Source organism: Hyaena hyaena, unplaced genomic scaffold (genome assembly GCF_003009895.1).
Source record: "Hyaena hyaena isolate Hyena2069 unplaced genomic scaffold, ASM300989v1 scaffold_34, whole genome shotgun sequence".
NCBI classification, from domain to species: domain Eukaryota; kingdom Metazoa; phylum Chordata; class Mammalia; order Carnivora; family Hyaenidae; genus Hyaena; species Hyaena hyaena.
This window is the reverse complement of record NW_024080665.1, coordinates 3,395,663-3,410,619: the sequence shown is the minus strand read 5'-3', so window position 1 is coordinate 3,410,619 and position 14,957 is coordinate 3,395,663. Positions and strand designations below refer to the sequence as shown.

The 14,957-nt window shown below is 59.1% G+C and overlaps 1 protein-coding gene across 1 annotated transcript in view; it reads right to left on the bottom strand.

The window, feature by feature from the left end:
• The window catches only part of MYO7A (myosin VIIA), a 69,110-nt gene that overhangs the window by 26,071 nt on the left and 28,082 nt on the right, over positions 1–14,957 (bottom strand). The window contains exons 14-24 of the mRNA XM_039228709.1: positions 10,309–10,446; positions 8,392–8,550; positions 7,855–7,947; positions 5,580–5,674; positions 4,333–4,417; positions 3,541–3,759; positions 3,044–3,151; positions 1,790–1,999; positions 1,258–1,461; positions 901–1,068; positions 326–415 (exon numbers count right to left, since the gene is read on the bottom strand). Coding sequence (XP_039084640.1) covers positions 326–415; positions 901–1,068; positions 1,258–1,461; positions 1,790–1,999; positions 3,044–3,151; positions 3,541–3,759; positions 4,333–4,417; positions 5,580–5,674; positions 7,855–7,947; positions 8,392–8,550; positions 10,309–10,446 — 1,569 coding nt within the window. The remainder of the gene's footprint in view (positions 1–325; positions 416–900; positions 1,069–1,257; positions 1,462–1,789; positions 2,000–3,043; positions 3,152–3,540; positions 3,760–4,332; positions 4,418–5,579; positions 5,675–7,854; positions 7,948–8,391; positions 8,551–10,308; positions 10,447–14,957) is intronic.

Below are 14,957 nucleotides of genomic sequence, written 5' to 3'. Positions count from 1 at the left end.
AGAGAAGGTCACAGCGTCTGACAGGTCCTCGGATCAAATGCAACGGGTCCCCGCCCTGGCAGGAAATGTCCTCCCCCTCACCATTTGCCTCTGGACCTTGCCAGCTCTCTAGTCTCTTCCTCTGGGAAGCCCTCTCTGATCCAGCCCCAGCCTGTGCTCCGCGCCCTCTACTTCCACACTCCCATCTGCCCACTCACCCCCGACACAGTCCAGCCCAAGCCCCTGGGAACAGGCCACATCCGCTCCTGTTCCCACTCCCCGTGGCCCCCGAGCTCAGTCCTGTCCCCTCCTGGGCCTCCCAAGGCAGCCCAGGGTCTGCTCTAACCTCCTCTGTCAGTTTGGACTTCTTCTTCAGGGTCAAGTGCACCAGCTTGTGCCTCATGCTGCTCTTCTTCTGCCCCTCGGGGAGCTGGGTCTGCAGGACAAACAGGGGTCAGAGGCAAGCACCTGGGCCCAAAGTAACGACAAGAGCAGCAGACCACGGGGCTGTGGCTGGAGGGCTGTGCGCCTCCACCCTGGGGTTTACGAGGTACACCCCACGCTGCCCCCTCTCGCCCCCACCAGCCAGCTGATGGCTGGGGAAACGGAGACCCAGAACCGTGTGGGCGCCTGCCCAGAGCCTCCCAGTGAGTCAGTACCGGAGCCGCCTCTGACCGCAAGGCCTCTGGTTCTGCCGCGTGGCCTCATTCAATCGCGATCCGTACCTTCCAGTTTACAAAACGTTCACACGTTTTTTCCCACGAGGGGACAGAGGATAGTGGGGTCAGGGAGGTGAGGTGGGAGCAAATTTTAAGGTGCTCCTCCTGCGGAGGCCCCTGAGGCTGGGGATGTGGGCAGCCCTCCCTGTTGGCCTAGGAGGGACATGGACAAACTCGGGGTGGGGGGGGGCCTGGGCCTCACCTCCCCCTCGCCCTGCAGCTCCCTCCTGTATGTCTTCTTGCCCAGGGTCTCGTAGATCTTGGTCATCACAGGTATCTTCTCACTGCCATCGCTCATGGCCGTGTGGTACTTGGGCTCAGGGAGGTCCCCCATGAAGCGCAGGACGGTGATCCAGACCGCCAGGGCCGCCTGGGGCAAAGCGTGCCAGGGGGCACAGGCCAGGGCACTGCTGAACCATCTAGACAGCCAGGGGGTCTGGGGAAGGGGCTGGAGAGGGCCGCGGGAGGGCTGCGTACGGGGCTCAGGGTACCCGCCTGAAGTCAGCCCTAGTCCCGCCCCCGGGGACCTCCCCCTCCCCCACACGGCCCCCGCCCTCACCAGCTGGTCACCCTCGTCATCGTGGTACAGCAGCGGCTGCCTGAGCGGCCGCCGGGTATAGGTGTGCGTGGTCGTGCCCTGGAAGTAGGTGGCAGCGAACTTGGCGAATTTGTACTCCGAGAGGTCCTCCTCGTCCTCGTCCGGCAAGGGCAGCGCTGCATCCAGGTCCTCCTCCACCATCTCCCTGCGCCCGCGCTCTAGGTCCTGAGGAGGCCACAGAGGTTCCTGCCGAGGAGCAGCCTCGGGCCGGCCCTCCGGCCCCCCGCCTGTCCCTGGGGGCCAGCTCTTCCTCCACAAGGGGGGGACAGTGCCATCATTTGGAGGCCCATGGTAGGTCCTCAGGAATGAATGAATATGAGTGACAGTTACTGGCCCCGGCTACATGGGCAGCTGCCGGCCCGACAGGCTCAGGGCTGCAGGGGCCGCACGTCTCACTGCTGCTTTCTGTGCCCAAGGGACAAGTGGACTTTAAGGCAAAGAGGCAGAAAAGGAGGCAGGGCTATCACACTGGGGCCTGTTCCCAGCCTGGTACCTCGAAGCCACTAGGCGCTTGGCCCTCCTGGCCTGGCAGACCGCCTGAAGTCCCCAAGAAGCCGAACATCTTGTCCACCATGTCCGAGTGGTTGATGGGCTCATGGCGGGCTCTCTCCATCTGCTCCAGGAGCTCCTTCTTGCGCCGAGCCTCCTCCTTCTCCTTCAGCTCCCGCTCGGCGTCCTCACGGGCCAGCTGGGCCAGGCGCTCCTGGCAGTGTGAGATGACGCAGAGGAGACAGCGTCAGGGAGCACGCCCCCAGAGAGCCCCCGAAGCTGCCAGGCCTTCGTCCCGGCCTCCACTGCGCCCTCTGACTGAGGAAGGACTGAGCCTCCGGCCTCTCCGGCCTCAGCCCTGCCCCGTCCCGCCCTCAGAATCCAGTGCAGACAGATGCCCAGCATGGGGCTACAGAGAAGCCTCGAGAGAAGCCCAGAATAATGCTATCTGCCCTGCAGGGCTTAGCTGGGAATCACCTTTTCTGTGAACCCTGCTCATGCCTCCCCAACCCGGAAACCCCACAGCTTCTGGGTTGAGGCCCTAGGCCAGCGCTGTCCAATAGAAATATAACGCGAGCCTGAATGTAGTAATTTCGTTCAAAATAGTAAAAAGAAACAGATGAAATCTCTTTTAATAATATATTTTAGGGGCACCTGGGTGGCTCAGTCGGTTGAGCATCCAACTCCTGATTTCAGCTCTGGTCATGCTTCCAGGGTTGTGGGATCAAGCCCCACGTTGGGCTCCACGCTGAGTGTGGAGCCTGCTAAGGATTCTCTCTCTCTCCCTCTGCCTCTCTCCCCCACTCGTGAGTGCTCTCTTGCTCTCTCTCTTGCAAATAAAAAAATATGTATTTTTTATTTAACCCAAAAGTTGCAAAATATGTCAAGACTTAATTAATATCTTTAAAATAGTACTGAGATATTTCCTATTCCTTCTACTTTACTGTCTTCAAAACCTAGTGTATTTCACACGTAAAGGCCTCTGCCATGTCAGGCACTCAGCCCACAAGCGGCTGGGGCTCCCATACTGGGAGCTCTCGCCTCCGCTCAGGCTTTTTAGCCAGGTGTCACCACCCAGCTAGAAAAGGTGATGGGCATGGACCCTCTTACTTGGGAGCCACGGCCCCTCGTCCCCACGCCGGGCACAGGACCAAGTGCCCAGTGCATGGATGAAGGCTGGCTGCGTGGACCCACGGTGAATCGCCTGGGCTGTTGAACCAGCGAATGGACGTCTGCGGTGCCAGGCCACTCAGCTCACCTGATGCTTGCGTTCAGCCTCCTCCTTGGCCTTCTTGGCGCTCATCTCCTTCCGGAGCTTCTCCTCCTCTGCCAGCCGCATTTTCTCAGCCTCCAGACGCCGCAGGTACTGGGGGAAGGGGCAGCCAGGTGGGCACCCTCACCGTGCCTCCTGCCAGCTCTGGCCCTCGCCACCCTCACTGCGTTCTGGGGCTGGGGGCGACTCTGCCCAATGACTTGGCAGATGGGGACACTGAGGCATCTGAGAACCCCCCCAGGTCACACAGCAGGTTGGGGACACTGGTGATTCCCAAAGCCAAGCCAGGTTCACCACCACAGTGACTGGGCCCCGGGCCCTGCTGTTGGCTGGGAGGATGGAAACGAGAGGTCGATCCCAGCTTCACGCCTTCCCCAGAGGCGGCTTGGTCCCAGGGCCCCTCTGTAGGCGGCAGTGTGGGGGGCGACCCGCCCACTGGGGGTGGAGCAGCACCCCTCAGGGCACACGAGCCCCCCCCTCACCTCTGTCCTGAGGCGCCGGTGCAGCCTGCGGGCAATCATGCCCCGGGCGTAGGCCTGAACGGTGAGCACAGCCCAGAGGCGGTGGCGGAAGGCCTTGCGCACCAGGTAGGCGCGGCAGCGGGCCTGGAACCCGATGATGCGCCCGCGGGCCAGGCGGTACTGCTGGTGCAGCTTCCGGGAGCGCTGCAGGGCCTGCAGCCGCAGGAAGCCCAGCCGCATCTGCAGGGACACCGACCGGACCCGCTCAGAGCCTGCCGCCCGACCCCGGGCTCACCCCGGCCAAGGGACAGTCCCCGCGCTGGGCTCCGCTCTGAGTGGCTGCCCCAAAGCTCTGCCTTCTCTGGGACTGGGGCTCCCCAGAGTTCAACTCGGTTTCCTCGCAGATGGACATTTTCTGGGGAGAGGACTTGGCTTCCCGAGGGTGCCCCCCACACACAACAAACCCCCATCCTCAGACCAGGAGCTGGTCTCCTTCCTGTCTCTGCCACCCCAGCCCCAAGTCCTGACTGCACCCCGATGTTCTGCAGAGAACCACATGACAAGCCTGCCCCTAGCCTCCTCCACACTCTCTAATGGCCCGGGTGCTCACGGCCCATCAAACATTCCAGAAGAGTAACAAACTTGCTGACTAGATGGGCACAGCCTCAGGAAGCAGACTTGAACTTTGGGCAGGGGGCCGGGCAGGGGGCCAGCCAGGCCCTGGGCAGAGGTACATCTGCTGCTATGGCAACGGCACCGGGGCCAGGTTCAAAGGCCTCCGGGAGGCAAAGAGCACCCCCTGGGGAGGCTCACCAGCTCATAGTTCCTCCGGCAATTGTGGCCACGCCAGTGCCTCTGGATCAGTGTGGCAGCGTTCTTCAGTTTCAGGAAGTTAGATCTACAGCAGCAGCATGACACAGAAGGATGTCAGGGCAGGGAAATAGTGCCCAGAGGCCGCCAGAGTACCGGAGGTGTCTGGCATCAGGAGAGTAGGGCTGAGCCCAGCTCTGTGTCTCCCAGCCACATGACCTTGGGCAAAGGCATAGACCTTCTCTACGCCTAAGCTTCCTTGTCTGTAAAATGGGTACAAAGACACCTGCTCCTCCTGCCTCATAGGTTTGTCACATACACCTCTTTAGGTAGCCAAATACATGAATAACGAATAAGTAAATGAAATAATATAAAGATTAAAAGCTTAGATCACTGTGACTATTATTTATTACTAACTTCTCCAATTTAGAGATGAGGAATGTGAGACTTAGTGAGGTTGGGACTAGAGCCCATGTCTTCTGACGGACCCTGAGCGAGCACACTGCTGTCCCCTGCACACAGGAGGCAGCTTCTACAGGACGACAGTCACCGTTGACCTGATGGAGGACAAAGAGACCACCCCTCACACAGCAGGTGTCTGCTGAAGGTAGAAGGAAGTAAGGGAGTGAAGGATGGACACATCAGGGCGTGACACAGCCGGCAAGCCGGTGTCTGGATGTGCATAAGTGAGGGAGGGGATGGACAGATGGACGGACAAAACTGACAGAAGGGCAGATAAACTGCTGGATGGATGGACAGATGGTAGACAGAGGGAGAGAGGGAGGGGGGAACCGGAAGAACTGCTCAAGCGGCACATTGTGGGTTTCTGCGGAGCCACAGTCACACTTCAGAGTCAGCCCTGCCCGTGTGTGACGTGTCACAGCTGTACACATGTCCCTCGCATGGAAAATGGGACGCACTCTGTCATTTACAAAACTTCACATTTCCTCTTCGGGAAATTTCACCAGGCACCCGAGACTCAGGACGGACTATCCATGCGTGTGCCTCATGTGAACGTGTGTGCGTGCTTGTACGGAGGAGAGTGGGCCGTGTTACCGGGCGTATGTGGCACAGGTAGGTCGGTGTGAGTCACATGTCTGTGCGTTCATCGGTGTTAGCATGACCGTGTGTGCCTGTTCCCGTGTGCGTGTGTTCACTCCCAGTGTTCATTTAGGGGCACGGAGGCAAGCCATGCGCACGCACGTCTCTGGGTGAGCTGAGGGCGGGGGGGGGCTGGGCCCGCTGCATACCTGTCTTTGAACCCGCGGATGACCTTCTGGAGGAGGATGACTCTGTCGGTGATGGCCTTGTCCCGCTCCACCTCCAGCAGCATGTCGTGGTGGTCCTGGAGGGCAGAGCCCCTGAGCGGCGCCCCCACCCTCCTCCTAGTCCGGGGCTGAGGCTGCCCCGCACAGGCCCTCCCTTCCTTCCCTCAGAGCCCAGGCTCCCTGCCCTGCTCTGGGCCCCTGGGACCGCCTCCCATAGCACACGAACAGACTCAGTGTGTGGCTGTTTCCCGGAGGCCAGGGTGAACACACGTGGAGGGGGAGGAGCTTAATCTGACTGGAGGGGTCAGAGAGGCCACCATTCGCACACTGGCTCCTTTCCTATGGCCATGTCTCCCCTCGTCCCCACTCTTCTAAATGATTGTTTGCTTATTTTGAGACAGAGAGAGAGAGAGAGAGAGAGAGATGGGGTAGAGTAGCTGAGAGAGAGGAGAGAGAACCCTAAGCAGGCCCCACACTCAGCATGGAGCCCAACACAGGGCCCCATCTCATGACCGTGAGACCGGAGCCGAAATCAAGAGTCAGATGCTTAGCCGACTGAGCCACCCAGGCGCCACCCCCCATACCCACTCTTCTAAATGTCTCTGTCCCATGGGTCCCTGACCTGGGCTGGACCACTGCCATTTCCCTCCTGGCCCCTGTCACTCCTGCTCTGGCTCTCCCTTAGGGAGGAAACCCTCTTAAAACACAAATCTGAGGGTGACCTTAAAATGACACCACGGTTCCCGAGGTCGAGCCTGGTCTCCGGCCTGGTGCTCAGGCTCCCCATAATGCAGGCCCTGCTGACTTCTCTAGGCCACTCTCCTCCCCCCTCTCAGGCCCCCAACCTTCCCTCCAGTTAGATAAAACCTCATACATCCGATACAGATGAATGAGCCACCACAGTGCTGAGGGCCGGGATGAGGCTACAGTGGTCAGGCGGACATACCGCGCCTCGTGAGGGAGCCCTGCCCATCAGATAATTCCAGACCATATCCCGGCGCCCAGGGTCTAGCCGGCTGTCTGAACGGACAAACCCAGAAGTAGGTGTCTGGGCTCTTGAAATGACGGCGCGTTTCTAAAGAGCCCAGGGAGGTGAGAATGGGGACAAGGATGGTCCTTGGGGAAATGGCCCCCTCTGGACCCCATCGTGCTGCCTGCCTCTCCTCCCTCCTCCACACAGTCTTGCCCTGCTCTCCCCTCCAGGTCAGCGTACCACCAGGGCAACTCGCTTCTCCTCTCTGGCCATGGTGGTCCCGCCTCCTAGAGCTGCTGTGAGGACTACCCCAGATCATGGATACAAATGGATAAAAACTCCCAGCTGAGGCCTGGCCCAAAGGACAAGCCTTCCAGACGGCAGTAGTAATCTGCACAGGCAGGGAAGGGTCAGGTCGGCATGTGTTTCTGACGAGGAAATAAAGGCTCTGGGAGAGGAAGGCACTGGCCCACGGCCCCCCAGCCAGGGAGGAATTGTCAGGCCCCAGATCCCCTCCAGCCGGGGCTGCCGCCTCCCCCTTCCCTCCCGCGGCTCTCCCCAGCTGCCTGGGCCCACCCTCCCAGCAGAGGAAGCGGCCCTGCCCATCGCCCAGGACAGCCAGAACTCTGGTACAGCGGAAATGGAGATGCGGAAGAAGGCCGCCTGGGAGCTCACGCTGTCCCTGCTGCAGCTGCCGGGCCATGGCCAATTCCCAGCAAGCTCTACTCCAGGGTCAAGACGCCCCGCGGCCCAGCCATGCCCCTCCCGACGGCCCCATCCTGAAGTCCAGCCCCACGGAGCTCAGGGAGGGTGGGACCAGGCCCCTAAGAGAGGACAGAGGGAGGGGGTGGCATGTGGCCTATCACAGCAGAGATGAGCCCTGCCCGGCAGGAAATCACAGGAGGGGCCTGAAGATACACTCAAGATCCGCACCCCCCAAACACATCCAATTTTACAGATGGGAAAATGAGGCTCAGAAAGGGCCAGTGACCTGCCCAAAGTCCCAGGGCAGGCAGCCAACCACGAGGTCCTAACTGAACCGAGGCCTCCCTGGTGAGCCATCTCTGACCTCACCCCCCAGATCACAGATGGTCTTTAACCCATTTCCCCTCGCGCACGAGGAGGCCTAATCCCACGTCGCTATCACAGACTGCAGAGCAGGGAGACCACAAGGCCCAGTACGGACCCACCTGATGCCACAGCTACTTTCCAGAGGCCCCTAGCAGCCTGTCCCCACCGTGATGGGGAATCCACAAGGCAGCCAGAGACAGAGCCTGTGCTCACCTTCAGGAAGATCTTGGTTTTGCCAATCTGCCAGTCGTCGTGGGTGCCCAGCACAGCCTCGGCCATGCGTTGGCACGTCCCCCGAAGGTCGTCCTGGGGGTGCACAGGGAATGGGCAGCCCCACCGGTGAGTGGCAAGGGCACCTGAGTGCCTCTCCCAAGACCAGGAGGCAGGGAGCTCTGCCCCAGCCTCCAGCTCTGTCCCAGACTTGCTGTGTGACCCTGGCCGGGCCCTGCCTTCTCTGAGCCTCACTTTTCTCCCCAGCTGGGCAGGATGACTGCAAAACCCTCTCCTGTGTCTAACATCCAGGGCATATGTGGCAGCCCCGGTCTCGTCCACTAGACCACGTGTGTGAAGTCCATGCCAGTTGAGCCCTTGGAAGTCCTCTATTGGCTGGTCCCTGATCTTCCCAACCACACCTGAGGTGTCCAAGCTGATGTCATGCCCAGCACACCATCCCAATGAGAAAACCAGGGTCCCCGCCCAGCCCAGAGCTGGGACGCTGCCTCCCACCTTCTCTGTCCCCCAGCCCCGTACCTGCTTGTAGGCCGGCTTCACTCCGGGCAGCAGCACACGGTACCGCTCTACAAACTCCACAAAGCTGTAGCGGATGGGGTAGCCGGCCCGGCGGATTCGGATGGTCTCCATCATCCCTGAGTACCGCAGCTGGCGCACACACAGGTGCCGGTCGAACAGCTGCCGGGCACGGAGCCAAGGGCGTCGGCGCTGGAGCCTCCGGCCAGGAGCTCAGCCCCGCTCTGCCTTTTCCCAGCCACACACCAGATGAGAAGCATAGGCAGACCGACCGACCCCAGATCTGCAGCTAGAACTTACTTAGCAGCACAAAATGAGACCCTCGCATGGGACAAGCCTCAAACTCTGGGGGCACAGAGGAGAAACAACACCCTTTGGGATATCTTGAGGGGACTTCCTGGAGGAGGCGGTCTTTGCTCTAACCCCATCAGGAGAAAAGGCACTGGAGGAGGCAGGGTGAACATGTGCAAAGGTATGGAAGCCTAAAAGTGCAGGGCGTGCTAGGGGACTTCATGGAGATGGAGGAAACTAATCCGTGCCAAGATTATGGTGGTGCAGGTACGGGGTGCCTTGCACGGCCCCAGCAGGCACCCTTCATATTATACGCATAGTAGGTCTGCAGCCCTTCAGATGACTTTCTAGCTGCTGGCAGTGCCTTAATGAAGAGACATTCTTTTCTCATTGGCACTAAATCATCTTGTGAGGGCAGCCAGTTGTAGAGAGCCTGAGAGGGCCTTGGCGGCGAGGCTAGGGAGGCAGCAGGGAGTGACCAGGTCAGGGCTACATTTGACACCCACTGGGTCAGGATGAGGACTGGAGCAAGGAGGCAGGAGACCAATGAGAAGGTCCTGCTGCTAAGGTTCAGGTAACAGATGCTGAGGTCTGGGCCCAGAGAAGGTTCTAGAAGCATCTCAGAACGGGAGAGTGGGTACCCAACTGCCTTGGCAGGGCCCTGGCCTCATTCCCCCAGACCTCCTGCCCTGGAGAAGAGTGGGAGCTCGCTGGAGCCCTTGGGGACCCTCAGGCCCCTGCAGACCCAGTCCTGAGACCCGTAGGGTACGGGCCAGCCCACTCTGGGAAATGTTTTCAGGCAGAGGCAGGGCCAGCACACAGCTGGCCGGCTTCCGCCACCTGTTTCCTCTCCCTCCAGGCACTTTCCCTGGCCCAGCCCTGCCCTCGCTCCTTCCGTCCTTCCCTCCCCAGACCCCAGAGGCCCCAGCTTCCCCCTGGGCCTCTAAGAACTTTGTGGTAAACAACACCTCCCAGAGCTGTGGAAGGAGAGGCCTGAGCGAGGGGTGGCCCAGGCTCCCAGCTCTGCAGCCTCAAGCTCCTTAGTCTCCCTAAGCCCACAGTCACACATCCCAGATTAGGGGCCGTAACGGTCCCTCCTTCGGGTCCTTCTTCCACAGGCTGTTGGGAAGGTTGAATGGGGCCATGGAGAGGACCCGGTGCCCTGTGCACACAGAAAGGGCCCGATAAATGTTATTCAGCAGAGTCAAAACTGAGAACCTTCCTAACCAGTCAGAGGAATCTGGTAAGGCTTCAAAGAGGAAGTGGTGGCTGCGTGGACCAAAGGAGAAGGGGCTTTCAAAGTCAGGGCCACAGAAAGAACCAAGGCTGACTCCTAGGGGCCAGGCAGTCTGCGTGCATATTGCATGAAATGTCCTAGGCGATAAACCCAGCTTAAAGGCGGTACAGGATTTGAACCCACGTCAAGCTCACTGCAGAGTCCAGGCTCTTCCTGGGGGACACGCTGCCTCCAGTAAATCGGAACTGTTCTATAAACCCTTGAGGTGCCCTGCCATTCCCCAAAGAAGACAGAGTCTCAGCCCAGCCCTCGGCCCGCCCCCTTTGCCCGGCCCCTCCACCTGCCCCAGCATGGTCCCTGGCTGCCCCAACCCGGGGACCGGGGTCCCTTACCATGGGCTTCTTGAACTCATTGGGCTTGATACAGCGCACGAAGAAGGGCTGGCAGGCACCCAGTGTGCGCATCAGCAGCTCCAGGGACCGCTTGAACTGGCTGCTGAGTGTGGGCGAGCGCTTCCTGGTCTCGGCGCCCTGGGGGGGGGGGGGGACGGACCACAGTGATGGGAGGGGCTGACCTGTGCCCCCTGGGCCCTCCAGGAAGGGAAGCAGGAGGGGAGGTCAGCAGGCAGGGCCCGAGGGAGAGCCGCCCTGGCCAACAGGAGCCCACTTTGGGGTTTTCTGGCTGGTGCTGGACCTTAGAGGCACCCCTCGGGGCGCCGCCTGGGACCTGGGCCTGAAGGAACGCTGCCCAGGGAGTGGGGAGCCCTGGGTTCCCACAGGAGTTGCTGGATGACTCTGGGCAAAGCCCAGCCCCTCTCAGACTCCATTCTGCCTTGCAGGGAATAAATGAGTAGCCAAACTTGATCACCTCAAGACACTGAGGTCCTCTCTCAAAATGGGTCAGACAGACCACCTCCTAGTGGTGTGGTCTTGCCCAGGTCACTAAACAGCACTGAGCCTGTCTCCCACGCGGGCACAGCGCCGCCTCACTAGCTGACGGGGCTGTGACAAGGGTGGGCACAGAGTAGGTCTCAGTAAACAGCAACCTGGGATCCGAGGTGTGTGTTGGGCGCTGCCCTCTCCCCTGTGGGATTAGCTGGTCAGAGCAGGCCCAGATAAGCCTCCTAAGAAGGCACACGACTGGCCTCCCCAAGGCGGCCCTGAGGCCCAAGGGCTCTGAGCTCCAGCAGCTGCTCTGCTCTCCGGGTGAGCTGGCCACCGGCCCCTGCCCTGTCGGGGTTCCCCTCAAAAATACTGTGAAATAAGGCTGGGGTGCTGGGGGAGGGCCTGGTCAGCAAACAGGAAGTAGAACATCTCGGGCCAACACTGAGAAACACCTAGAAATCAGACTCAATGCCAAAATATTTTGCTGTTACTATTTTCCTGCCCCTTCATTTGCACGAGAATCTATTGGTGAGCTTGATGATTAACGTAAGATCTAATATTTTCAAGGAGACCTAATTTTATCTGATCTTAGTACCAACAACCAGGGGAAGATGCATGAGGTGTGGGGGGGGCGGGGGAGGAGGCAGAGGCGTCTATCACATATGAAACTCAGACCATATGCCCCGGACGGAAACGGAGCTTGCTGAGAAACCACAAACACTTGCTATTCTGAAATTTGCCACGTTTCCGTTTTCATTTCACTTGGAACATATTCTAGGAATTTTCCAGGTGGCGCTGGGGAGTCTCTGTGTTGAGGCAGGGTGAACGTTGGGTCTGGAACGCCAGGGACTGTCCCGGGACCTGATCCAGCCACAGCACCGGATGGCCTGCGACGCGGAGTCAGAGATGTCGGGGGGGGGGGGTTTCCCCAGCCTGCATTAGAGCCCCTGCCCTGAGCACACACACAGCACACACACAGACACACACACAGACACAGCACACCTGCATGCATCCACACGCACCCACACAGCACAAACCTCTCTGGTTTCTATGACCACCCTGGAACTACTTCTGTCTGTCTGTCTGCCTGGCTGGGCTACGAGCCTGGTGAGCACGGGCAGATGACCCTTGCTTTTGGCAGGAGCCGGGGAGGCTGCCATGAGTAACAGTCAGCAACGCTTTGCTACACTGGCTCCCAGAAACGTCCACTTTCCAACTGCTCAGGCCAAACATCTAAGCGCTTTTCCAACTCCTCTTCTCTCCTATCTACTGCGTCAAAAATCTTATTGGCTCTACCTCCAGAACAGATCCAGAACCTGACCCCTTCCTTCCACTTCCTCCGTCGTCAGTGGTCCGGGCCACCAGCATGCTTGTCTCAGATCATCGCAACGAACTCCAAGTGGTCTCCCTGCTTCTGTCCCCCACACTCCACACCCCCCTCCAACTCCAGTATCCACACAGCAGCCTGGGGAGGCTGTTAAGACACAAACCCACTCCTATCCACCCAACACACTCAAAGTCCTGCAATGGCTCCCGATTCCCCCTGAGGCCCCACAGTGTCCTGCAGGATCTGATCCCAGTTACCTCTGGTCTCTCTGCCCCCTCCTTTCTAGCCACCCCAGCCTCCTTGCTCTCCCACAATGCACCGGGCAGCCTCAGGGCTTTGCACCTGCCGTTCCTTCTCCCTGCAATTGATCCCCTACTCAAAACTGTAAAGCCCTACTACTGGCATTTCTCCTTCCTACATTGTTCTCCATTTTACGTCTCCCCATCTGGTAACTACGTACTATGCCTATTTATCTGCTTATTAGCCCTTTACCCCTTCTGCCAGAATGTAAGCTCCAGGAGGACAGAGATTTTACTTCTGTTTTGTCCACTACTCTGTCCCAGGACGCAGGACGTTGTCTGGCACAGAAAAAGTGCTCAGTTCATGTTTGTGTCCGAAGGAAGGAGCTGAGTGTAGACTCTACTCTCACTTCCTGGCTTCCGGAGTTTCCAATTCGGTTATATCACACTGAGGGGAATGGTGGTCCCTTATGATATTTCTGGCTTTCTGAGACAGTCCGCAGAAATTTGGAAATGGGGGAATGGTGGGAGTGGAGAGTCCACAGCTCAGTGTTAAATGGCTTCACAGAGGGGATCTGAGGGCAGATGCCTGAGCGTGACGTGAGCAAGGCTGGGGAGATGCAGGCAGGAGAAGCCACCTGCATGAAGAGTGAACAAGCATCCTGTGGACTCAGGGCCTGGGGACGTGTGACTAGACATGAATCAGGGTACACACCGAGAAGAACCGCAATCCTCGTGGCTCAGCCGGTCCCTGCATCAGTGATGGCTGGGTGGGGGAGGAGGGACTGCTCAGGGCCACTTGGGGAGGCAGACACAGGAATCAAAGGATGGAAATTTGGGGGCTGGAGGCGGGCACAGGATGCGCGTTTGGATCACCGGAAGGAGGTGGTATGGGCTTCCACCCTGAGAAAAGTACTGTCATTGATAAACTGTGACTCGATATTTCACCCCTCAGCAAACTGATTTCTGTGTTCCTCTTACAGAGCTATCACGTCTCTGGCAACGACAAAACATGTTTTCTTTTCGAGGGGCCACGCTCACAGAGACAGCATTGTGCGGTGACAAAGGCAGGGGCTTGAAAAGCTTCCCGTTAGCCCTTGCTTGTGAGCAACTTTGGACAAGTTCCCACACCTCCCTGAGACAGCCGTGGCTCAAATTCCTGGGGGTCATAAGCTGTGTGACCTTGAATAAACACCTTGGCCTCTCTGGGCCCCAGCTTCTCCACCTGTAACGTGGGGACATTAGCAGCTGCCTGCCAGGGCCACGGTGGGGGTGGATGAGGCGGGGAAGATAAGTGGGTAGCTCCCAGCCTGGCCCAGAAAAGAGTATAGAATCAAGATCAAATTTGTCGCTGTTGTGTTCTAACTCTGTGGTCCCAAGCTCCCTCAAGAGTGAGCCATTGCCGGAGACCCCTGGGTCTTTCGCTTGGACCTCCCCACGGTTCCCTCAACAAGTGGGTTCTAGCCCCCAGGCCCAGGGGTGGAAGCCTCAGGACAGGAAAGTTTGTGGAGAGGTGCCCAGAGGACTCCAGGTGCTTTGGAAAGAGAGGAGCGGAGGTAGGAGACGAGATTCCGTGGTCTTGCAGGGCTGCCTACGACCAGGAGGAAAGGCTGGGCCTGGCAGGGGTGGGGCGGGGGCCAGCGGAGGGGAGGAAGGAGTGGGAAGGGCCACACCTGTCCCACCAGTGCCGCCACCTTGTGACATGTAGACCTCGCGATGGGGACAGCCAGGTGCAGAAGCTTCTGGTGCCTAGGGGCCCCACTCTGGCGGGGGCCCCACACTCGCCCTGTCAGCAGCCGGGCCACAGTGTTGGCTGCGAGGGTGGGGTCCCAGGGCCAACCCACGGGCAGAGGGCAGAGGCCACCGTCCAGCCACGCCCCTGCTCCTGATGTGCCAAACACCCTTCTCCGCTGCTGTGGCGGTTGGGAGCTGTTTTGGAACTCTATGAGGCACCGGGCAGCAGGGGCAGCCGAACATGCAGGAAGGAAGAGAGACTCAGCATGAAGACCAAGTGTGGGAGGTGCTAGGCAGAGGGGGAACCGAGGGTTGAGACGTGGGAAAAGAGAGGCAAAGGGATGGAAAAGCCATGCAGTTGCTAATGGGTACCCAGCACCTTAGGAGCCACAACCCAAAGCTGTGGTCAGGACACCCCAGGGATTCTGCTCCAGGGCCTGAGGAGGTCCGGGGGTGACGACTTCTAGTCCCAGCTCCCCAAGGTACTATGACTCAGGGTGAGTCACCCCCAGCTCTGAGCTTCAGGCCCCTATCAGTCCCCCATCTGCATAATGCGGAAAATATCACTGCCCCTCCTGCCCCGCAGGGTTACTGAGGGATCTGACCAAGTCGCGGACACAGGAGCACGACCCGGGCGAGACCTGGATTCAGGTCCTGGCTCTGCCTCTGCTTCACGCACGCGGCCTGCTGGGCAAGCCTGGCCTCTTTTTCTAGGAGTCCGTTTCCTCCTTTCATAAACTGAGATGTCCACAGTTCACACAACTCAAAGAGCAGAAAAGCAAAACCACTCCACAAACCACTCCACAGGAAAAAACACACACACACTCAAAAAAAAAAAAAAAAAAAAAAAAAAAAAA